This window comes from Limulus polyphemus, unplaced genomic scaffold (genome assembly GCF_000517525.1).
Source record: "Limulus polyphemus unplaced genomic scaffold, Limulus_polyphemus-2.1.2 Scaffold587, whole genome shotgun sequence".
Taxonomy (NCBI): domain Eukaryota; kingdom Metazoa; phylum Arthropoda; class Merostomata; order Xiphosura; family Limulidae; genus Limulus; species Limulus polyphemus.
In genome coordinates, this window is record NW_013666197.1 from 58,448 (window position 1) to 79,086 (window position 20,639).

The 20,639-nt window shown below is 32.5% G+C and overlaps 1 protein-coding gene across 1 annotated transcript in view; it reads left to right on the forward strand.

Annotated features, from left to right (window-relative positions):
- LOC106459289 (hillarin-like) overlaps positions 1–11,801 on the forward strand; it is a 30,970-nt gene extending 19,169 nt beyond the window's left edge. Inside the window, exons 2-7 of the mRNA XM_013918900.2 lie at positions 3,556–3,672; positions 4,367–4,651; positions 7,997–8,158; positions 9,717–9,799; positions 10,026–10,169; positions 10,555–11,801. Of these exons, the coding sequence (XP_013774354.1) occupies positions 3,556–3,672; positions 4,367–4,651; positions 7,997–8,158; positions 9,717–9,799; positions 10,026–10,169; positions 10,555–11,665 (1,902 nt within the window). The 3' untranslated portion in view covers positions 11,666–11,801. The remainder of the gene's footprint in view (positions 1–3,555; positions 3,673–4,366; positions 4,652–7,996; positions 8,159–9,716; positions 9,800–10,025; positions 10,170–10,554) is intronic.
- The last annotated feature ends 8,838 nt before the right edge of the window (positions 11,802–20,639 follow it).

Genomic DNA, 20,639 nt, shown 5'->3' on the forward strand with positions numbered 1-20,639 from the left:
GTAGTCTTACACTGCTAAATTAGGGACGGCTAGCGCAGATAGCCCTCGTGTAGCTTTGCACGAAATTCAAAACAAACAGTACTTTATACTTTATTTATTAGAATAACAGTTTCTCTAACTTCAAGCTGAAGTTTAACAAATAAAATAGTATAAACAACCGGAGAACAATAGATTTTAAGTGAGGGATCATTTATTTAAATACAATTATTTCCTTTAATTTCTAGATGGCAAATAATTGTTAAATTTTATAATTCTACGAGTGGTTCGGGTGTTATTCAGTGACATTAATTACAAACAAACAAAAAAAAAACACACATAGAAAACTGATTTCGATTTTTGAAAATAAAATGTTCGTAAGTCCTCAGAACAGCGAAGCTTCTTTTTATTCACCTGAACAACACCTCACCTTATGTATACAATGGGTTGAATGGCCAGGTCAGGGGTCCCTGTGGTTTAAACATAGCCACCTCTAGTTTGGAACTGCGAGCCAGAGAAAAGGCGCCAGTAGGCAGCACCCGCCACAGGAAACGGCTACACTTAAAAAAAAAAAAATAGCTGGATTGACTGCTACTCTTATAACGCGTCCACAACCGAAAATACGACGGGTGTTTGGTAGCATTAGTCTCAAACCCAAGACCTTAAATCCCCAGTCCGTTAGGCTAACTACTTGGCCACAATCTGGCCAAAACTAAGAAAAACAATTACAGTTGCATAACTTTTACTTGCTGACTTGAGGCTAACTTCACTGAGTAAAAAAGTTGAGAAAATATTTTACTTTTCATACAAACAGACATATATTTATTAATGGCTGTACCTAGGGTAATTTGGATAAATGTCACAGTTATTGTAGGACTGAATGTTGACTTGCCTTTTCTCTTCCGTTGAACGAGTAGGTATTAAATCATTTAAGATTATTCATGATTTAAGGTAATGTCTTTGTTTTACACTGTGCTTCTTTAAAAAAAAAATAACGTGATACATCCACATTTCTTCTGCTCCAGGTAACTTAGTGTGTTTCATAAGTTACGTTGGATAAAGTCCTTTAATGCTATATACAATCTGTTTGAAAATTATGATAACAAATTTGTTTATATTTATCTCTGAACCACGATAAACAATTATGTTAAAACGATTTCTGGACACCCATTGTACCACATTGCCATAGTCTCCAATGTGTATTGCATACCTTCTTCCCTACTTTTCTCTGTTGTATATTTCTTCTAAAGTTATCTCTATTGTATACTTCATTCCAAACTCCTCTCTATTGTATACTTCATTCCAAACTCCTCTCAGCTGTATACTTTTATTCCAAACTTCTCTCTATTGTATACTTCATTCCAAACTCCTCTCAGTTGTATACTTTTATTCCAAACTCCTCTCAGTTGTATACTTTATTCCAAACTCCTCTCTATTGTATACTTCATTCCAAACTCCTCTCTATTGTATACTTCATTCCAAACTCCTCTCAGCTGTATACTTTTATTCCAAACTCCTCTCAGTTGTATACTTTTATTCCAAACTCCTCTCTATTGTATACTTCATTCCAAACTCCTCTGTATTGTATACTTCATTCCAAACTCCTCTCAGTTGTATACTTTTATTCCAAACTCCTCTCAGCTGTATACTTTTATTCCAAACTCCTCTTGGTTGTGTACTTTTATTCCAAACTCCTCTCAGCTGTATACTTTTATTCCAAACTCCTCTTGGTTGTATATTTTTATTCCAAACTTCTCTCCGTTGCTTACTTTCTTCCTTCGTGTGTCAGCTTTTCAAAGCTTATTTATCTTGTTTAAAATTACATTGTTTATAGTTTAACAGTGCTATACGTTTGTCTTATATATATATAATATAGTGTATTTGTTTGGTACGTTTATGAACGTGTTTCGCTAATACTTGAATGCTAAGCTCTTGTTCGAAGTATTGAGACATTTGTAGCATAATGCTGTTCGCGGTGTGTCTTCATTTTCCTGCTTTGTTCACCATTTTTGGTTAATTTGGGTACCATATATTACGTACAGAAAACTTGTTTTGATAAACATTAATCATAACGTATCGCGCTAATCAACTTTCGCTAATCATTTAAAAAACCTCTAGTGAAATATAACAGTGTTTCGTTTAAATCGTTTATTTGGATGAATACATAAGAAACATAAGACGAACAACCCGGAATCAATATCGAAGAGTAATCCTACCAAGAAAAGTTATAAACACTTCCACGTTTCTCCTGAGCCAATAGTTAAATTCCGTTTAGAAATTAGATTTACACGGCTGTACTTAGGACTGTAGGGCCCTAGGCAGCTCTGTCCCAGGCAATATTTCCACATAACATGTCTCCATTTCCGCATTCTTTCGCACAAAAACGTTGTTAGCACGTGACCACTAGGTTAATAGTGTGTTTCACATAGATGCACTTTCTTTGTCAGCAGAAGAAGAATACTCATATTTCTCTTTATTTATACTGGATGACTAACGTTTCTGTTATGCATGTATAACGCGTAAGAAATCATTTCTTGTGTACTCCTGAATTTTAGCGTTTTTTATCTGTTGAGATGTAACTGCTTGATTGCTACGCCATCTGACGTTAAATTAATGTCGATTTGAGTTGTGTAATTTCTGCGTCATAAACTTACGAAATATGCACGAAAGAATATAATTTATTCTATAAAATCAAATATGCGCAAAAAATCATAATTTACCTTATATAAACAAATATGCACGGAATAATATCATTTAGCCAGTAAAATACGTCTTTGGAGTAAGAAACAATGAGTCATTCTTATCACATTACATCCTACTTTTTGTTTTAAACAGGATATCGAAACAAATTAGTTTATCTTGCCTAGATGGCGCTGCATGCCTTTTGTTTCTTAACTTTATGACACTCGTATGAAAAAGGCGAGACTAACTTTCAGTGTTTTGATGTACCATGCGTCTAAATTTTCCTGATTCGATATCAAATGTCCACTGAAAAGTTTCCCGCGTTTTTAAAGCACATAACTGTTTTTCTGAATGTATTAGTCTGTAGTAAGTGCTGGATTCCAGAAGATCTTAATGAAGCGGCTAGATTTCTGTAAATAATGTTTTAACATGAGTTTCTTTATATTCGTGGTTTTGTTTGTTTCACAAGGTCAGTATTCCAGCACATCACTGCTGTTTCGGTTTGATAAATCTGTTTCAGATTTCTAAAAATATATTCAGAAGAAACTGAATAGGATTCATATAACTTTGTAAAGAAGAAAAATATAATGCAGTTTGCAGTTATTATAAGGCAATGTTCTTGAGTTAAGTACGCTATAAATGTGCTCTCTGTAGCGTTTTTATTTCAGTACTTGTTAGAACTCATTTATATCAATTTTGAGCTTTTTAATGTATGCTATAGTATGTATAATTTTTCGGTTAATTACTTTTTATTTCTTTGTATAGTGCAAGCTTTCCTATTCTGAGGATCATTGAAGTAAATGCATGTTGTGACATTATTCTATTTTTAAAGCTTATTTTTTGTTTTAATATTTCTGCAATTTGTGTTACTGAAATGATATGTTTTACATTTGAAAGGATGAAGATACGCAAAGACATCTAGAAATGAGACATCGCGCCGAAGAGGACGACCTCTATCGGCAGTTTGCAATAAAACGTGTAGAAGAAGAAACCAATATCAACCAACAAATCCAAGTAAGAATAATACTTAGCGTAGCATATTTGTATCATGAAATCTAAAGTACAGCATTAAAACTAATTACTCGTCTGTAAAACTATATCAAACATATAAAGGTTTACAAGTCTCATGAAATGTAGAAGTTTATATAATGTACTCTTCTGGCATTAGTCTCCAACCACAAAAAAAACCTTAAGATATTAAATTATAATTAAATTAATAGTCTCATGTTAGTTGTTCAGGTATGAGTATGTATTTTTACTGGAGAACATGTTGTTTCCGGTTTGCGGGAGTTACAGCTTCAGCATTGTTGATTCAAATATTTCTTTATTCAATCAAATATCATCAGGGCTATTTGCTACATATAAAGTTTTATACATAGGTATACACACGTGTGTATCTACGTGTTTGGTTGTTGTTGTTTTTTCATGACATAACATGACATTAGTATGGGATTTATTTACGTTTCCTGTTTGTAATTTTGTGATACCCATAAGGGCATTGCCTGTAATAGCAGTGATTTTTCCACGTCTCAGAAAAAGCAGGACAGCTAATAAAAGGTTAATTCCATTGTTCATAACCCGCTAGTGGTGCTACAAGTTTGAAAGTTGCTATTCATATGTTGTACCTAATCAGTAACGTATATTACTCCATGTTACGTAGACGGAGCGAATGTGAGTTGTGTTTTATATTACAATTATATTTCACTAGGAAGAGTGGGAGAAAGAGTTGGAGAGATTGACTTCAAGATACCAACATGACATGAAAAATAGGAGAAAAAAAATTTCTACTGAAGACGAAAAAGTTCTCACTGTTCGACACCAGCAGGAGCGAAATAATCTCGAGAAGAATATGACTATTAAATTGGACAAAAAGAAGGAGTCGTTGACTAAGAAGCTCCTAGAACAGGAGCGCGCTGCTACTGCAGAACTGGTGGAGAAACACAGCCAAGAGATGCTTGAGCTGATCAATGAAAAAAGACACGAATTAGCAAGGGTAAGATGTGGGTTAGGAAATAAAAAACTTTTAGAGTAATCTAAATAGAACGGGTAGAAATTTATATTTTATCTAAGGATAAATTCGAACTTCACAAATATTTTTATAGAATAAAATACGAGCTAATTAAAGAAACTAATTTATAAAAATGAAACATATTAAAAGACAATTATCCGAATGAGAATATAAAGTCATTTGTTTATCTTTACCTCTCAATTGTTCAGTGATTATTTATCACAGATATGTGTATATCAAAAATATGTACATAGTTTTAATTAACTAATAGTTATAGTTTATGTAGCATACCCTTTATTAGTCTGGCAAACCAATCTTGGTTGGTTGGTTTTAATTATGCACAAAGCTACACAATGAGATATCTGTGCTCTGCCCACCACGGGTATCAAAACCCGGTTTTTCGCGTTGTAAGTCCGCAGACATACCGCTGTGCCACTGGGGGGGCACAAACCAATCTTGAACAAGCTATGCTATATGCAAAAAAAGTTAACATAATCCACCATAATGCACTAATGAAAAATAATTTTGGTAAACAGTAGTTGAGAAATACGTACACATTTTTACTTTTTTTTTTTTAATTAACAATACGAGGAAAAATAACTGGTACTATTTGAGAAATAATCAGCACAATAAAGAAAAGCTATACAATTTTCAAATGAAAAACATTTATGATTTTGTAACTTCGTAAACATAAAATGTACAGAAACTAGAACAAAAAAGTATCCAAAGTGATACTTACATTTCTTCAACAATTCAGCTATAGTGCGCATTTACGCTTAAATGATAATTAAAATGGCGTAAAATCTTGGAATAAAATAATCATAGAAGAATGATTTTCATTAATTTTTATCCAGAAGCACCAAGTAGGAAAACATAAAAAAGTTAAGTTCGCTATTGATTCCAGTTAAGCAAGAAAAAAAAAATGTTATGGTATTGATGACTGTAGTCTGTGGTATTGACAGTGTTTAGACACTTAACTAGCTTGACCTAAGAGTTTGATCATAAATAAATAATCGAGAGAAAGATACAATATTTCCCCTATAATGCCCTAAAATTCTAATATACTCCCATTTTTTTCACAGATGAAGGTAAAAGTTTTGGTTAAAATTTAGAAAATTGGATACAGTATTTTTATGTGCTGCTTTTGAAATGCTACTTGTTCGTTAAAAAAAAACCCGCTGTCTTTTATTGTTCGCAATAAGTAAATTTCAAACGACGAACTACAGAGGGTTGAGTAAGTTATATTCATACGATTTTATATTTGCAAGTAAACAAATCAAGTGACAAACACAGCCAATATAAAGTCGCAAACAGAAGGTGTCAGAAGTATACTTGGACACTGTTTAACGTTTTATAGACAGTGTAACGTTAGTGAAAATAGATCGCTTTCTGGAAGGGTACATACATGTATAACGGCCCTTTCTGACGGAAAATATTCATATACTCAGATCATAAAGATGTGTTCAGCTCGGGGATTTAAAATTTCCAAGACGATTAGTTTAAGTGCGCACAAGAATTTCAATTCCAATGCAAACTATTGTTAAATTGTTAGTTGTTGAAACACTGAAAATATTGCTGTCAGTATTGAAAACACTTAAATTCTAACTGTTTTCGTTGTTATTCTCTATTCCACTGTCCAGTAGCTTCATTGTTAACGTTTATCTTAAAGATCACATTTAAGGTGTAATAAACTAAAAATTAGACTCAAAACTCGAGCGCTTTCGAATAGTTGACTGTTCTTCTTCTGAAGACGAATAGTCAAGTATTCGAAAGCGCTCGAGTTTTGGGTCTTATTTTAAGTTTATTGTTAACATTTATTAATTTTTATCACCATCTACTAGCTTCAAGAAAAATGTGAGTTTCAAAGATTTGAAATTTGGTTAAAGTAATTACTATTACTTGTTTAAAGACGATTTCTTTTATGTCGAATGTTGGACAGTGCTAAGAGCCTTTAAAATAACATTAACTTAAATTTAATTATGAGTTATCTTGAAAACTAATTCGTTAAAATTCTACCAAGATATTTGAAAATGAATGTTTATATTTAAAAATACCTTATAAACGTTCGTATAATATTTTTATTACCTGGAGGAATGTATTAATCATTATTTTTGTTTAAAATTTGGGTGATTTAAATAAAAATATTTAATTAACTTGTAATTAACTTTTTAATTAAACTTTTGATTTTTTACGGACTGTTGTTTAGATATTGTGAAGAATGATTGAAACCCAGGGGAGATTATTAATGTACATATAACATTTCAATAACCACAAACAATTTACAAAAAAACGTGTAAAACTGCAGATGTATACTGAAAAGTTAGTTGCACTTTGTAGGAATGATGTTTTAAGTTCCTGACCCATTTCCTTCGTCGTTGACCACGTTTACGCACTATTGCCCGACACTACAATCTCCATTGTAACAAGTGTTTGCGAAGGATGGCAAAGTTAATCTCAGACCACATATCTTAACAGATTGTCAAACAGACATCCCATTATACGGGGACGTCGACATCCAATACCAATTTTAATCAGACAAGTATGGAGTCGAATGGTATTGCCCTGATTTAAGGCTCCTAGGCCATCTTTCTCACGAAAATGACCGTTTATTTCTAGATGTGCTTGGATGCATAAGAACATTTAGTTTTTGTGCCTCAGTCAGCTTCATATCCTTGTTTATTATCTTGTTAAAGGTAGAGAGATATATGCCAGCTTCATCATCGTGTAGGAGGATTATTTTTGTTAACCATAGCCTTCACTTTATGGATGAGAGAGTTGCTTCGAATTAACTTGGAGTTGGTTTAGGAGACCGTTGTTGTTCTAGCGTCTTGCTGTGCAAGATTTTTTTCTTTCTTGGACATGAGAACTTTGAAAGCCCTCATCTTTGAATTTTTTTTCTTTGGCTCTAATAATTTCACTACGTGAATGTCCTTCTTCCAAGCGAGCTGTGACATTTTTTTTCTGCCATAAGTTCAACCGTGGCGAGATTGTACTGCTGAATGATATTGCCCATATGTTGCCACGGCTCGCAATCACATTAGCATAAGCAAACAATTGTTACAAAAGTACGGTTAACCCTTTGTATGTACGTTTGCACTAAAGAATTGGAATGTAAATATTGTATTAATAAGAGCGTATGTTTGGAATTACTGCGAGTTTATTAAGAAACTACAGTACTAGAAGTCAATCCATTTCAATAGCTTACAGTTTTTAGTTATATTAGAATATATATACATATTTGTTTGATTGGTACTATATCTTAGTACAAAGAGTGTTGTATTTAACTCTTTAAAATGTCTTTTAATTATATACAACTTAAATTCTTTTCAGCTCAAGAGTGTTTATGATGAGAACGATAAGGACGGATACGTGACTGAAGAGTTGGTTCCTTATCCCACACACCCACCACCCCCAACCCCTCCACTGACGGATAAGATAGAGATCTACAGCGACCCAAGCGTGTTTGCAGATTTGGATCAAGTGGCCATTAATGTAAGTGTTAGAGACTTTTAATCGGTCAAGCGTAGATTAATTCTGCGGGATAGGAAGGTCCAAGGTTCGAGCCCGCGATATGCTGCTGAATAAGCTCTACACGTTCAGTTACGGGGGCGTTATAACTGTAGTGTTAAATCTTGCTTCGGTTGAAATTATCCTTATAGGCAGTGGGATCTTTTAGCAGGTTGACCCCTTTCTCAGGTCATCAGTTCTAAATTGAATATAGCCATGCATGAACCCTAAGAGAGTCTCTACTGCCTTTACCGTTTAGCCCGTATGTGCATAAGGTGCCATATTATATACGGTACTATACATTTTAACAAATTAGTATTTTAAAAAGCTCCGCATGATACTAGAAAGATACAGCTGATATTTTACTTCCTAATTGCAAATAGAAAGCGATACGAAATTACCTCTTTTGTCCTAGCCTTACACTGTTTTCAATTAGAGTTTCTTAGACTTCTTTTACAAGTGGACACAACAGATAGCCCAATGTGGCTTTGCTCTAAAATAACCAAACCAAACCTGCTAGTAGTATAAAAGCTTAGATTTGTTTTTAAGCCAGTGTTAAGTTAGGAGCTACCCAACAGCTTTTCAAATGAAATACAGTATAGAAAATTCTTATGGAAATGCACAGGAATCACAAGAACAGAATAAATGTAACTAAATGGTCGATTTGTCATTATTACATAAAATACAAAAGAAAAGCGAATAAGCACTAGTATTTCTTATTTTCTTTATAAACAGTACATCTTGTTTTTTATGCTATCATCATTTTTGTCAATATCTGATTACGAAATATTTTTTCCAAATTCCCTTTATTACTCCTTACAATTCAACCATTTTTCCAAATTCCCTTTATTACTCCTTACAATTCAACCATTTTTCCAAATTCCCTTTATTACTCCTTACAATTCAACCAAGTTCTGTAGTTGTCGTTTCACCTTCTAAATTTCCGCACAAGCCCATACAACCATAATAATATTCATATCTCGGGTCTTCGTGCAGGCCAGGCCACGGTTGCAACTGTTTCATTTGTATTTATCCCCCAGCATGCTTCACCCGAGATGTTTTATGTTAACCATGATACCGTTCCTTCCTCTGCTGTGATGTAGCCTTCACCAACCAAAATTTTGATTTTTATGTCTCATGTAGCATTTCTGTCCTCGGAGACACTACTGTTGAGAACAGTTTTTTTTGTTTTTTTTACATTTTAACTGTGACAGGGATTTAGTTTTGAAGAAAAGTTTTTCCATACTCAGTTTTCCTAACTTCAGTTTCGTGTACTTTTATAGCTGCTATGCTGATGTGGCACTGACTAATTAGTTGGATAACAGCCAATTGCTATATAAGGTATTAACTCATGACTGTAGTCTGGTGCAGGTCATTGTTCTTACAGTAGATGGGAAGTAATTCCATAATTCCACTTGATTAATTGTTTCCATAATTAATTCTAGTACTGTACATGCTTATGTATTTTGTACGTGTAAACGCTTGGAACAAAAATTATTTATATTTTATTATACTGTTATGACCATAATGTTTAATTTCTTAGGTGGCACAGGAAGACCAGGTGACCTTCACAGACCTTGTCAGACTGCTAATCAGAGACTGTCACTCTGATGTAGAGAAAGCAAGGTAGATAAAAAAAAAGGATTATATTCACTCTACACTTTTATAATCCTGAATTTGGAATTTTATAAAGAGTAACTTAAACAGAAAAATGCTTATGACTTCACATTTTAGAAACTTGTTTAATTTTTAGTTTCTTCTCTAGAATAAGTGAATGGTTATATAGTTTAATTATCTCATAGTTATGAAAGAAGAGATTATTCTACGTCTAACAATATAACCTACTTTCCAGAGCCATATTTCGTTGGATCACTGTAAAAAACCTCAACAATATGACGTTTGATGATAACCTGAACGCTGACACCCCCATGGGCATCTTACGGGGAATCAAACATGGAACAGAAAGTTACCATGTCTTGTTTAAACGTCTATGCAGGTAAGTTATATTTTTAGAAGTGTGACTGTAATGAACAAATCAAGTTTATAGAATTGTACTTCCAGTTCAAAACTAATAGTTTTAAGTATTTTACTAGTGAATAAATTATGTTCGTAGACGTCTATTGGTTTTGAAGAAAATTAATGGTTTTAGGACACTGTTTAGTAGAGATGTCGGGACCTTAAGACTACAAGTATTATGGTTAAATAATAAGACTATATACAAACCAGTATTTTTAAATAAATCGCATTACTATCTCTTAGTTTGATTGTTGTTGTTCATTTTGTAACTAAAAGTATCTCATACAGTCAAAAACACATTCAAATAAAACAGTGTTTTATTAGAGAAAAAATAGTAATAAACTGTTTTATGCTCGTTTGGACAGTTATGCAGGTTTACACTGCGTGGTCATCAAGGGTTATTCTAAGAGTGCTGGCTACCAGCCTGGCGTTAAGTTCGAAGACAACCGCTTTAGGAACTCCTGGAATGCTGTGTATGTTGCTGGAGCCTGGCGCTTCGTGCAGTGTAACTGGGGTGCACGCCATCTGGTGAATGCCAAGGAAGTACCAAAACCAGGAAGTAAAGGGAAATCTGACAGTTTACGATATGAGTACGATGATCATTACTTCTTAACCGACTCCAAGGAGTTCATTTATGAGTTCTTCCCACTTCAGCCAGAATGGCAGCTCCTGAAGAATCACATAACTCTGCGTGATTTTGAAGAACTCCCGTTTGTCCGCTCACTGTTCTTTCGTTATGGACTGTACTTTCCTGATGAGAAAACCAAGTCTGTTCTAAACACAGACAGCACTGGCGCTGCCACAGTACAAATTGGTATGCCAATGAAGCTGTCTTCTAGCCTGATCTTCCACTACAATTTGAAAGTGTTCGGAGGTGATGTTGATTCTTACGACGGTGTCAGCCTCAAACGGTTTGTGATGCAATCAGTGGTTGACAACATTGTATCTTTAAGAGTCCATGCACCGTATTGTAGCGCTTTCCTGCTGGACGTTTTTGCCAACGCTGTTACCCCACAGGAATACCTTACAGGTGAGCCAATGAAATTCAAGAGCGTCGGTAAATTTAAAATCGTTTGTAAGGACCTACAGACCGTTATGGTTCCACTGCCAGATTGTGCTAGTGGAGAGTGGGGTCCTATGAAAGCTATACGGTTGTTTGGCTTGATTCCAATGACTCACAAAGATGCCCTATTGTTCTCATCGCGGGAGCTGGAAATCCAGTTCCGCATGTCGCGTCCTTTGACGGATTTCATGGCTACATTACACAAAAATGGGAGTGAAGAGAAGAAATTATCCAAGTACGTCTCTCACAGTGTCGACGAAGATTTTGTTTCTTTCCACGTACAATTCCCTGAAGACGGGCAGTATGGAATGGACATATATACTCGAGAATTGACCAGTGATTCACCATCTTCCGACAAACAGTTGTTGACCCATTGCTGTAAATATTTGATTAACGTATCCAAAAGAAATTAATTCAGTATCTTTTTTTAACCAAAAAAGAAGAAAAAGCATAGAACTATCTTTCCGTTGGTTAACCTTGTGTCTTTCATAGTTCTAAATGGGGTATCTGAAACTGTTTATCGTTTTATTAATTTAAACACAAATACAAGTAACCTAAAACTTCAGGATAATAGAGAAAACAACACCGTAAAGGAAAGTTATGTATGCATAAGAAAGTAAGACGAACCTAAAGTCGTGAAGTTTTTAAAAGTTAAGCACATATATTCAGGATTTAATGGAAAGCGACCATTCAATAGATTTAAATGGATAAGCTTTTTAGATAGCCCTAAAAACAAACAGAAAATTTAAATACGTAATGATGTGTTTTGTATAATATGCAAGTGAAACCGAGGCTTTTCCACTAAAAAAAAAACGCTAATATTTAATCTTGCAAAATCTGAGACAGTTGCATTCTTACGTGTACATTTATTTGTGTGAATTATTTCTGTGAGATGTTATTGTATGTGAGGCTTTTCCACTAAAAAAACGCTAATATTTAATCTTGCAAAATCTGAGACAGTTGCATTCTTACATGTACATTTATTTGTGTGAATTATTTCTGTGTGATTTTATTGTATGTATCTCTGTTTCAAAACTTAGCTATGTAATAAGTTTACACAACATTCCATCTTCGTATTATCTATATATTTATATAGGTAGATGATTTTAATAATGTATAATTATGAAGTTGTATAGCATGATATATCTAATCTAAAATATACTTTTGTGAAACTCTACTAGATGGCGTCGTATATATTGATATTTTGTTTTGTACTTTTCTATGCTTTTTATATACATTTATCGGATACTATGTACGAATGTAAAAAAAAAAAACTTTGTTTTTTTTTGAAGGAGAACTATATTTTTTAATTTCAGTAAAAAACAAGGAATCTGTGGTATCCTTTTTAAATAGTAATTTCATAGAGTACTATTAGGTAGTGCTCTTAATATTATAAGGGATGGAGATTTGCCTCTCTCGGCAACTTTCAGGACTTACACATATGTGGTCACCAAACTACCAACAAAAATTTAGTTATTTTGGAGCAAGTGTGCTAATTTTATTTTTACGAAAATGTTTGTTATTAGAATGGGTTAAACACTTTAATCAACACTTTATTCATCGTCTGTTTTTCATAATTTACTTACCGATTTAATAAAAATAATTTTTCCCTTATTAATACATATAATTTTAACATTACTAATATTTATGAATTAAACAGCTATAAGTATTGAATAATAAATGAAGTGCCATCTAGTAGCAAAAAGTGGTTTTAATGTTGTGATAAAAGTTGAGAAGATCAACAATATGCTCAATTATATTTTAATTGTGACATGGCGCTGGTCTTGAGACACGACCAAAATAGATTAAAAATGGGTGTATTTATATAGCTGACTGGTTCTATACTGTAAGTCTCTGTTCACGGTCAACAAGTTATGAAACTATGTATGCTAAATAACCTAAATGCAAATAATAAGACATTTTGAATTGTTCATATTTCTAAAGTTTCTCGAGAGCAAATTATCTACCTAATTATCCCTAACTGATCTGTTATGCATCATCGTATTTTACTGACTTCTCCCCGGTGTGTTGTTTCAATTGTATTAAAGACAACCCAAATGTTTTAAACTGTGTAGAAACAAGTGGAGTAGGTGCTTGTAAAGTCGACACTAAATTATTGACCCATTCAATTATTTTTGTAACAACTAGTCCTTCAGAGATAGAGAATCGTATTTTGCTAAGATTTTCACTTTAATTTTCAAACATTTTTTTTATGTAATTCTAGTAAACTCTATATTCTTTATAAACCGATTGATCAACAATTTATTTTTTAACTTATGTAATTTTCCTAAATAAATGTTTGTGTTTATGCATGTTTTATTGTTGTCAGGTTTGGGCCACATATTTCAAAACTTAACATTTCAAATTCAGATACAAAATGTTTAGAATTTTGTTTTATTATGTATTTAAATGTGTGAGAAATAAAGTGTTGTTCTTAAGATAAAATAGTCTTCATAGATCTAACAGCTTCCCAGTGGCACAGCAGTATGTCTGCGGACTTACAACGCTAGAATCCGGGTTTCGATACCCGTGGTGGACAGAGCACACATACCCCATTGTGTAGCTTTGTGCTTAATTACAAACAAATAAACCTAACATCCAGGAATCTCTTTTTTTAACAGAATTATATTTAAAAAGATTTTTGTTAGGAAATTTTATTAAACAACATTTTCTGACCACTCTAAATAACAAGTAATAAATAACTTAACTTTATAAGTAACTTAACCACATTTTTACAAGTATAAACAGTTATGAAATTAATTAAACGTTCAAAGAACCGGAAATTCAAGTGGTTAAAATAGCCCAAAAAGATAAAGGAAACTTTCAAAGTTACGTAAAATTTGTCTTTTAAAAGCTCATAATTCGTGAGATTGGTAGAAAGGTTTTATTGTTTTTTTTTTATATGATCGCAGAAAGTTCGGTGATTTATAGAAAAGTTTAAATTGCGTAATGAATTAGTTGTTGGCTCTGAAATAAAAATCATAATCATTCTACCAAATTAGAAATCGTTCAAATGGTTAAACATTCATTATTTTTTACAGTAGTTTGGTTGGTAAGCAGTCTGATAATTATATAAATCAAACTACAGTTTTGGACGGTTTTATTAGCTTTCTAACTTCATTTTTACATTATTGTCCTGATATCTTGATTTGTTTGCTAAGAATAACAGAGTTGATTTTAAAAAAAACATTCCCGTGAACAAAGTCGTAATTGTAAAATATTTTCTCGTCAAATGCTGTATTAGTATCAGTACAGTGTGCTTGGCAAGGAATTGTGCATGTATCACTTACAAATTTATTATGTTTCAACATCGAAACGTAGAATCTGAGATTTATTTAGTTCAGCTTTTACACACTTTCGTAGTTGTATTTACCAAATGAATCAATTAATTCTTTTTTATTTATACTCTCGAACATGAAGTGATAGAAACGATTTTGGCAGACAAAACATGATATACAATTGTTTAATCTAAAATATTTATATATACAGTGCAAATACATAAATATGTGCTTAAAACCCGTGAATTTGGTTGTTATGCATAATATAAAGCGTGTAATAAATCATGTGAGAGTTGTATTTTTGTTGTTGTTTTTATCCACATTCGTGTAAAAATAACATTTCAAATGAATTTCTTTTCTTCCACAAGTCAATGTCCTAGAGGGTTTTCGTTTAATACCATAATTCGTCAGTTGGGCTAGACGATGAGAGACAAAAGATACTCAGAAACACTATTAATATATGAAGTATAATACTTTAAAAGTTACGGTTTAAACGCCAAAAATTGACGAAGCATTAGAAACCAAAGTAATGGTATTGTACGAAAGGCTTCTCAGCAGTACTTTTGTAAACCAAAAGGTTGATCTTTTAGACCCCCAAGCTACAGTTAGAATTAAATAACATTGAGATGAATCATATTTAGGGAAGCATTGGGGTATGAAAGGAAATAAATAATTCATCTTCTTCTCTCTCAAATGTATACCCCCCCCTTCCTTGCTCTCCCATGTCAAATGTATACCCCCCTTCCTTGCAATCCATGGCAGAGTTGCTTTCCCATGTCAAATGTATACCCCCCTTCCTTGCAGTCCATGGCAAAGTTGTTCTCCCATGTCAAATGTATACCCACTTCCTTGCAGTCCATGGCAGAGTTGCTTTCCCATGTCAAATGTATACCCCCTTCCTTGCAGTCCATGGCAAAGTTGTTCTCCCATGTCAAATGTATACCCACTTCCTTGCAGTCCATGGCAGAGTTGCTTTCCCATGTCAAATGTATACCCCCCTTCCTTGCAGTCCATGGCAAAGTTGTTCTCCCATGTCAAATGTATACCCACTTCCTTGCAGTCCATGGCAGAGTTGCTCTCCCATGTCCTCAATAGTGCAGGAGGCTTAGCGGGATCAGTGTTCAGGTTCTGTAGCTACATTTTATTCATGTAGTATTAATACACTTGTATTATTAATAAGAGTGTCTCTCGGTAGGTCAGCAGTAAGTTTACGGACTGACAATGCTAAAATCTGGTGTTCGATTATTTGGTGAACAGAACGTAGATTGCCCAGCGTCTAGGTTTGCGTTAAAATAGCAACAACATTAATTAGATTCTAGTATTACCTCTATGGTGTGTAAACATATACTATTTGCAAAACAAATTATATTACGTAGGTTGTTGCGTGAGTTTACCAACTGTTTTAAATTGTTCTTCAGGTATGATAAAACACCACACCTACTTATTAGCCCACAATTGACTATTTTGCGCAATAGGCATTAGTAATTTGGTTGACATAATTTTGTGGCAACCGGTAATCTTATGTAATGATCACAATGGAAGTATTCCTTGGAAGAAGGAAAAGAAAGTTTGTAATAACAACGTGTTCTCTGAAGAGCAGTGTGCGGGCTATTGATAACAGAAAACCAACAGAACAACGAATACAATGACAGACTTATAAGTGTTCTAGAAACATTTATAATATGTAAGCATAATTCAATAAAATATCTTTGTTCTGCTATGATAAAAGAAAAAGAAAAACCTGTGTGTGTATTGTTTTTATCACAAATTATAGTATCCCGTTTTGTTAATTGGATATAAGTTCAAAACCCTCTTCGTTTTGAAAGTTTGATTGGTACGAGTTCCAGAGTAAAAACACAGATAGTTTCCGTATTGTTATGCTGAACTACAGTGTACTCTCACAAAACTTCATTGTTTTGCCAATCGTTCCGTGATTCGTTCATTGGTTAGTTAGGGTGCTGCAACTTTGTGTTACCGGTATATCGACTTTTTTTGATACGATTATTTCGTAAAACTTGTATTTATCAGTTTTACTTACATTTTATGTGTCTAAGCACAACCTGACCTATTTAATGTATCTCAATTTGCAATAGATATAACCTTGAAACAACATATATCTGTAAAATAAAACACTTTTGACTTTGTTCCAGGATGACAAAACAAAAAACAAAAACAAAAAAAAACGCACGAGACAATCGGCATCTTTATTGCCTTACTTGTCTAATTTGTTTGCATTGGCTGCTTTCCGTAAAATCTATCGATTATATATATTTATTTCAATTAATAAAAGACTCACAGTGTAGAATTCTAATATTATGCTTTAAATATTTTTTTTCTGTAATGCCTGAGATCCTATTTATTGCTCAAATTTAAGTCAATATATTATTTAAGAAATTTGACATTAACTGTAAATAAACATAACAAATGGAGGACTTTCATTGTAATATTATATTTAATGATGATGAATGTAAACTTTAGTGATATCTGAATTTCTTTAGATTCAGTGATAAAATTCTTTATGCAAGGCCTTATTACAAAAACAGAACATTCAGTTAGTTTTTACATCAGAGGTCTTTTTGGCACTTAGCAAAGACGAGAAAATATATTTTCTACGTTCAAAAGAGTAAGATCCAATACAGAGTTAGAAAGTTTTTTTTTACTTTTCCAAACTAGTGTGTTGGCATTAGGTAGAAGTGAAGAGGGCTTTCTTTATTAACTTGTAGTCTCTGCTTGAGAAACAAAAAAGCGTGTTAATTTGTTTTTAATTATATATGTATATATATATAATGAAAACGCATATAAAATAACAGAACACTACAATACTTAAGATTCATATATTTTCTATTATTTAGTATTTTTTTCTACCGCTTTTGTGATTTTGAAGGTCACTGTAATTTTACAGAGAATCTCTAATAAAAACATTCAAATTTATATTTTAACTAAATATAAATAATATAAATTAAATACATATTTTTCCAAAATGAACAAACATAAATTAAGTAGATTATAAAATATTAAAAATAAATTAAATTAAATTTAAACTCATCACATATATTTTCCTTTCTATGTCTTTCCTTTCTTATTTTGATTAACATTTTATTCTCATTATACTTTCTCTTTTTATGATAAAAAAAACTATTTATTTCCCTAATCTTTAATGATTTAATACAAAATATACTTCTTTACATACTTAATTGTCCTTTTTGTGATTCTTATTAATAGTTTTTACGGTTAAAACTTTCTATTACGAAGTTTGGAAATTTCTAATAATAACGTTTTTAAATAAAAACATTTAGATAGAAATATTAATAAACCTAAAGAGAATATTATACCCTTTGCAGTGAGGTATTGTCCAAATATACATCTTGATATTTCATTTGTTAATACAAAGTTTAAAACATAGTAGATAAAAACTGAAAGATATTTTCAAAGATAAAATCAGTTAATTAATAAAACAATCTAAAAGTCTGTACAGATTATTGAATAAACTTAAAAAAGAGACGTTTCTAAGTACTTTATGTAATTTAGGTTATATGAAAACCACAAAAACAGTAAAGAAAAATAATAATAAATAATTTTGTTTTTCATCAATAATTTACTTAACTGCAATTCTAGAAATGTAATGTATATTTTAAGATTTGTAAATTATGGTGAATTCTATGTTAGTGAAAAGATAGTTTAAGATTTGGGATGCATTTACATAAATTCCTTATTAGATCCCCCCTCCCCCCAAAAAAAGACCACTGTATGTAAGCAAACATTTTAATGAATGTATTTTGAGAAAATTTTAAATTTTAAAAGAACCATAATTTAATGTTTTCCCTTTTTGGGAATGTAATGTAAAGCATAAAAGATTATTTTTCGAAAAATATTTCATAAATTTTTAGGTGTTACTTTAAATAGATAGAGGTAATAGGGCACAAGTAACAGTAGTTATGTAAAACTATTTGGAATTATGAAACCGCAAAAACTATTACTTATAATCATACAAAGGACATGATATATAACAGAAGAAAATAACGATTTTCTGCATTAATTAAACGGGTTAACATTCGATAAAGATGAAATTTTCTTTTGACATACAAATGTTGAAATTTGAAAGGGGTAAACAGCAATTATCCTATTACAAAAGGTTGCGATTCAACAGAAGGGAAGAAGTCTTGTTCTTATAAACAGCTTGTTATTCAACAAAAGAAGAAAATTATTATTTTTTCAAACGGATTTACACTTAACAGTGCAGAAGGAAGTTCTTTCTATATACAATCGGGTTGGAATGCAACAGTGTTGATTAAGGCTTTATCTATATCAACCTGTTGACATTTAACAGAGGGAGGAGAAGATTATTTCTAGATACAAGAGAGTTGATATGCAACAGTATTGGCTAAGGTTTTATCTACATTAAAATAGATTGACATTCGAGAGAGAAATTGTTCTTTTTTTACCATTATGCTGACGTTCAATGGAGCGAAAAAACGTTTTCTTTACAACAACAAAAAACATGTTTTTTTTGTTGTTGTTTTTCACATTAAAACAAGTTAACTTTTTACCAAAGTGAAAGTTACTCTATAAATTGGTTACCAAGCAACGGAGTGATAGAATGTTTTTTCCTGTGAATACGTTGGTTAACATTCAACAACTGAAAAGGAAAAAAAAAGGTTGGACATGAGCTATTTTGCTGTTGTTTTTGTTTGAAATTAAGCACAAAGCTACACAATGGACTATCTGTGCTCTGCCCACCACGGGTATCGAAATCTGGTTTATAAAGTTTTAACTTAGCAGACATACTGCTGGGCCATTGGGGGACAAATAAATAATAGTACCAGGATCTCTAGGTTTTTGCGATTATTATATTTTAAAAGAAAATAGGAAAGCAGATAAAAGCGTAAATGATTGCAATAAGAGCAAAATCTTATAATCATTAGACTATAATTCGGTTTTTGTGATGGTTGTGCAAATTAACCACGAGTTGGCGGCATTCGTTTGTTAGTGTCTAGACGCTTAGTTATTAACTAATGAGTTTATCAATAAGTATGATGAACTTGTGTGAACTTAGATCTGTTCGAAAATACATATTGTCTGGTTATTGAGTTTACTATACCATACTTATCTTCATTCATTTTTCAATGTTACTTGTCTTTTTAGTATTGTGAACACCTATGAACCTTATAGAATCACCAGATTTCCAAAGTGAAAAACTGGGACTTTTCCCCATATGGAGTGACACTGTACCAGCTGTCAAACAATTTAAATTATAATAATGCAGTTTTTATCATCATATATATATATATATATATATTGCGAACCTTGGCGTCTGTCCAGGCGTTCGTCTGTCTACCGTTTGAAAAGCTGCGCACGCAGGCAAAACTCAACATTCACTTTTTTAAATGACGGGAAAACAGGCATGAATAATGTTGATGCCAAATTTTGTTTCACAAGCAGGATATTCTACACTAACATGTTAGGAATTAATCACGCTATCATTCACATTTCAACATATGACGTAACTTTAAATGAAAATCTAGATCTACCGTATGTTATTGTTGAGCGGCTCTTAGCATGACTGAAATGCTCAACATTTATTTTTCGCGGTGGACAGTATAAGTAGCTCTGACCTTTGACTCTGAGTGAAACTACGAGTGCAACACAATTCACTTTTTTAAAGTCTATGAAATAATTTAAATTGATAGATTAACTTAAATTTTTCCCATCACTGGGGACGGGTACTTTTGCTTGTTTGCTAACTAATGTGATGTTTACTGCATGGCGTTTTAAGACCATAGACACAAAAATTCTCAAAAGCTGATCAATTAAAAATACAGTAATTAAATAAAAAAGGTGCCTGAGACGTCTTAAACATACTCAAAGTAAAATGTTGACCAGGTCTTCAAATCTCAATTCCTGGGGCTGTTCAATTACAGGTTAGGTTAAGAAAACATAACAATGAGGGAGGGAACACTTACAATGTGACCTGTCTTTATCAGGTGACTTTCCAAGTAAGACATAAAGGAGCCATGTATAATTACAAACCGTTCATATGAAACTAACATTAAGATACAGAGAGACTGGAACAGTTTAATACTTTAACTATTTTTTATCGAGACAACGACAA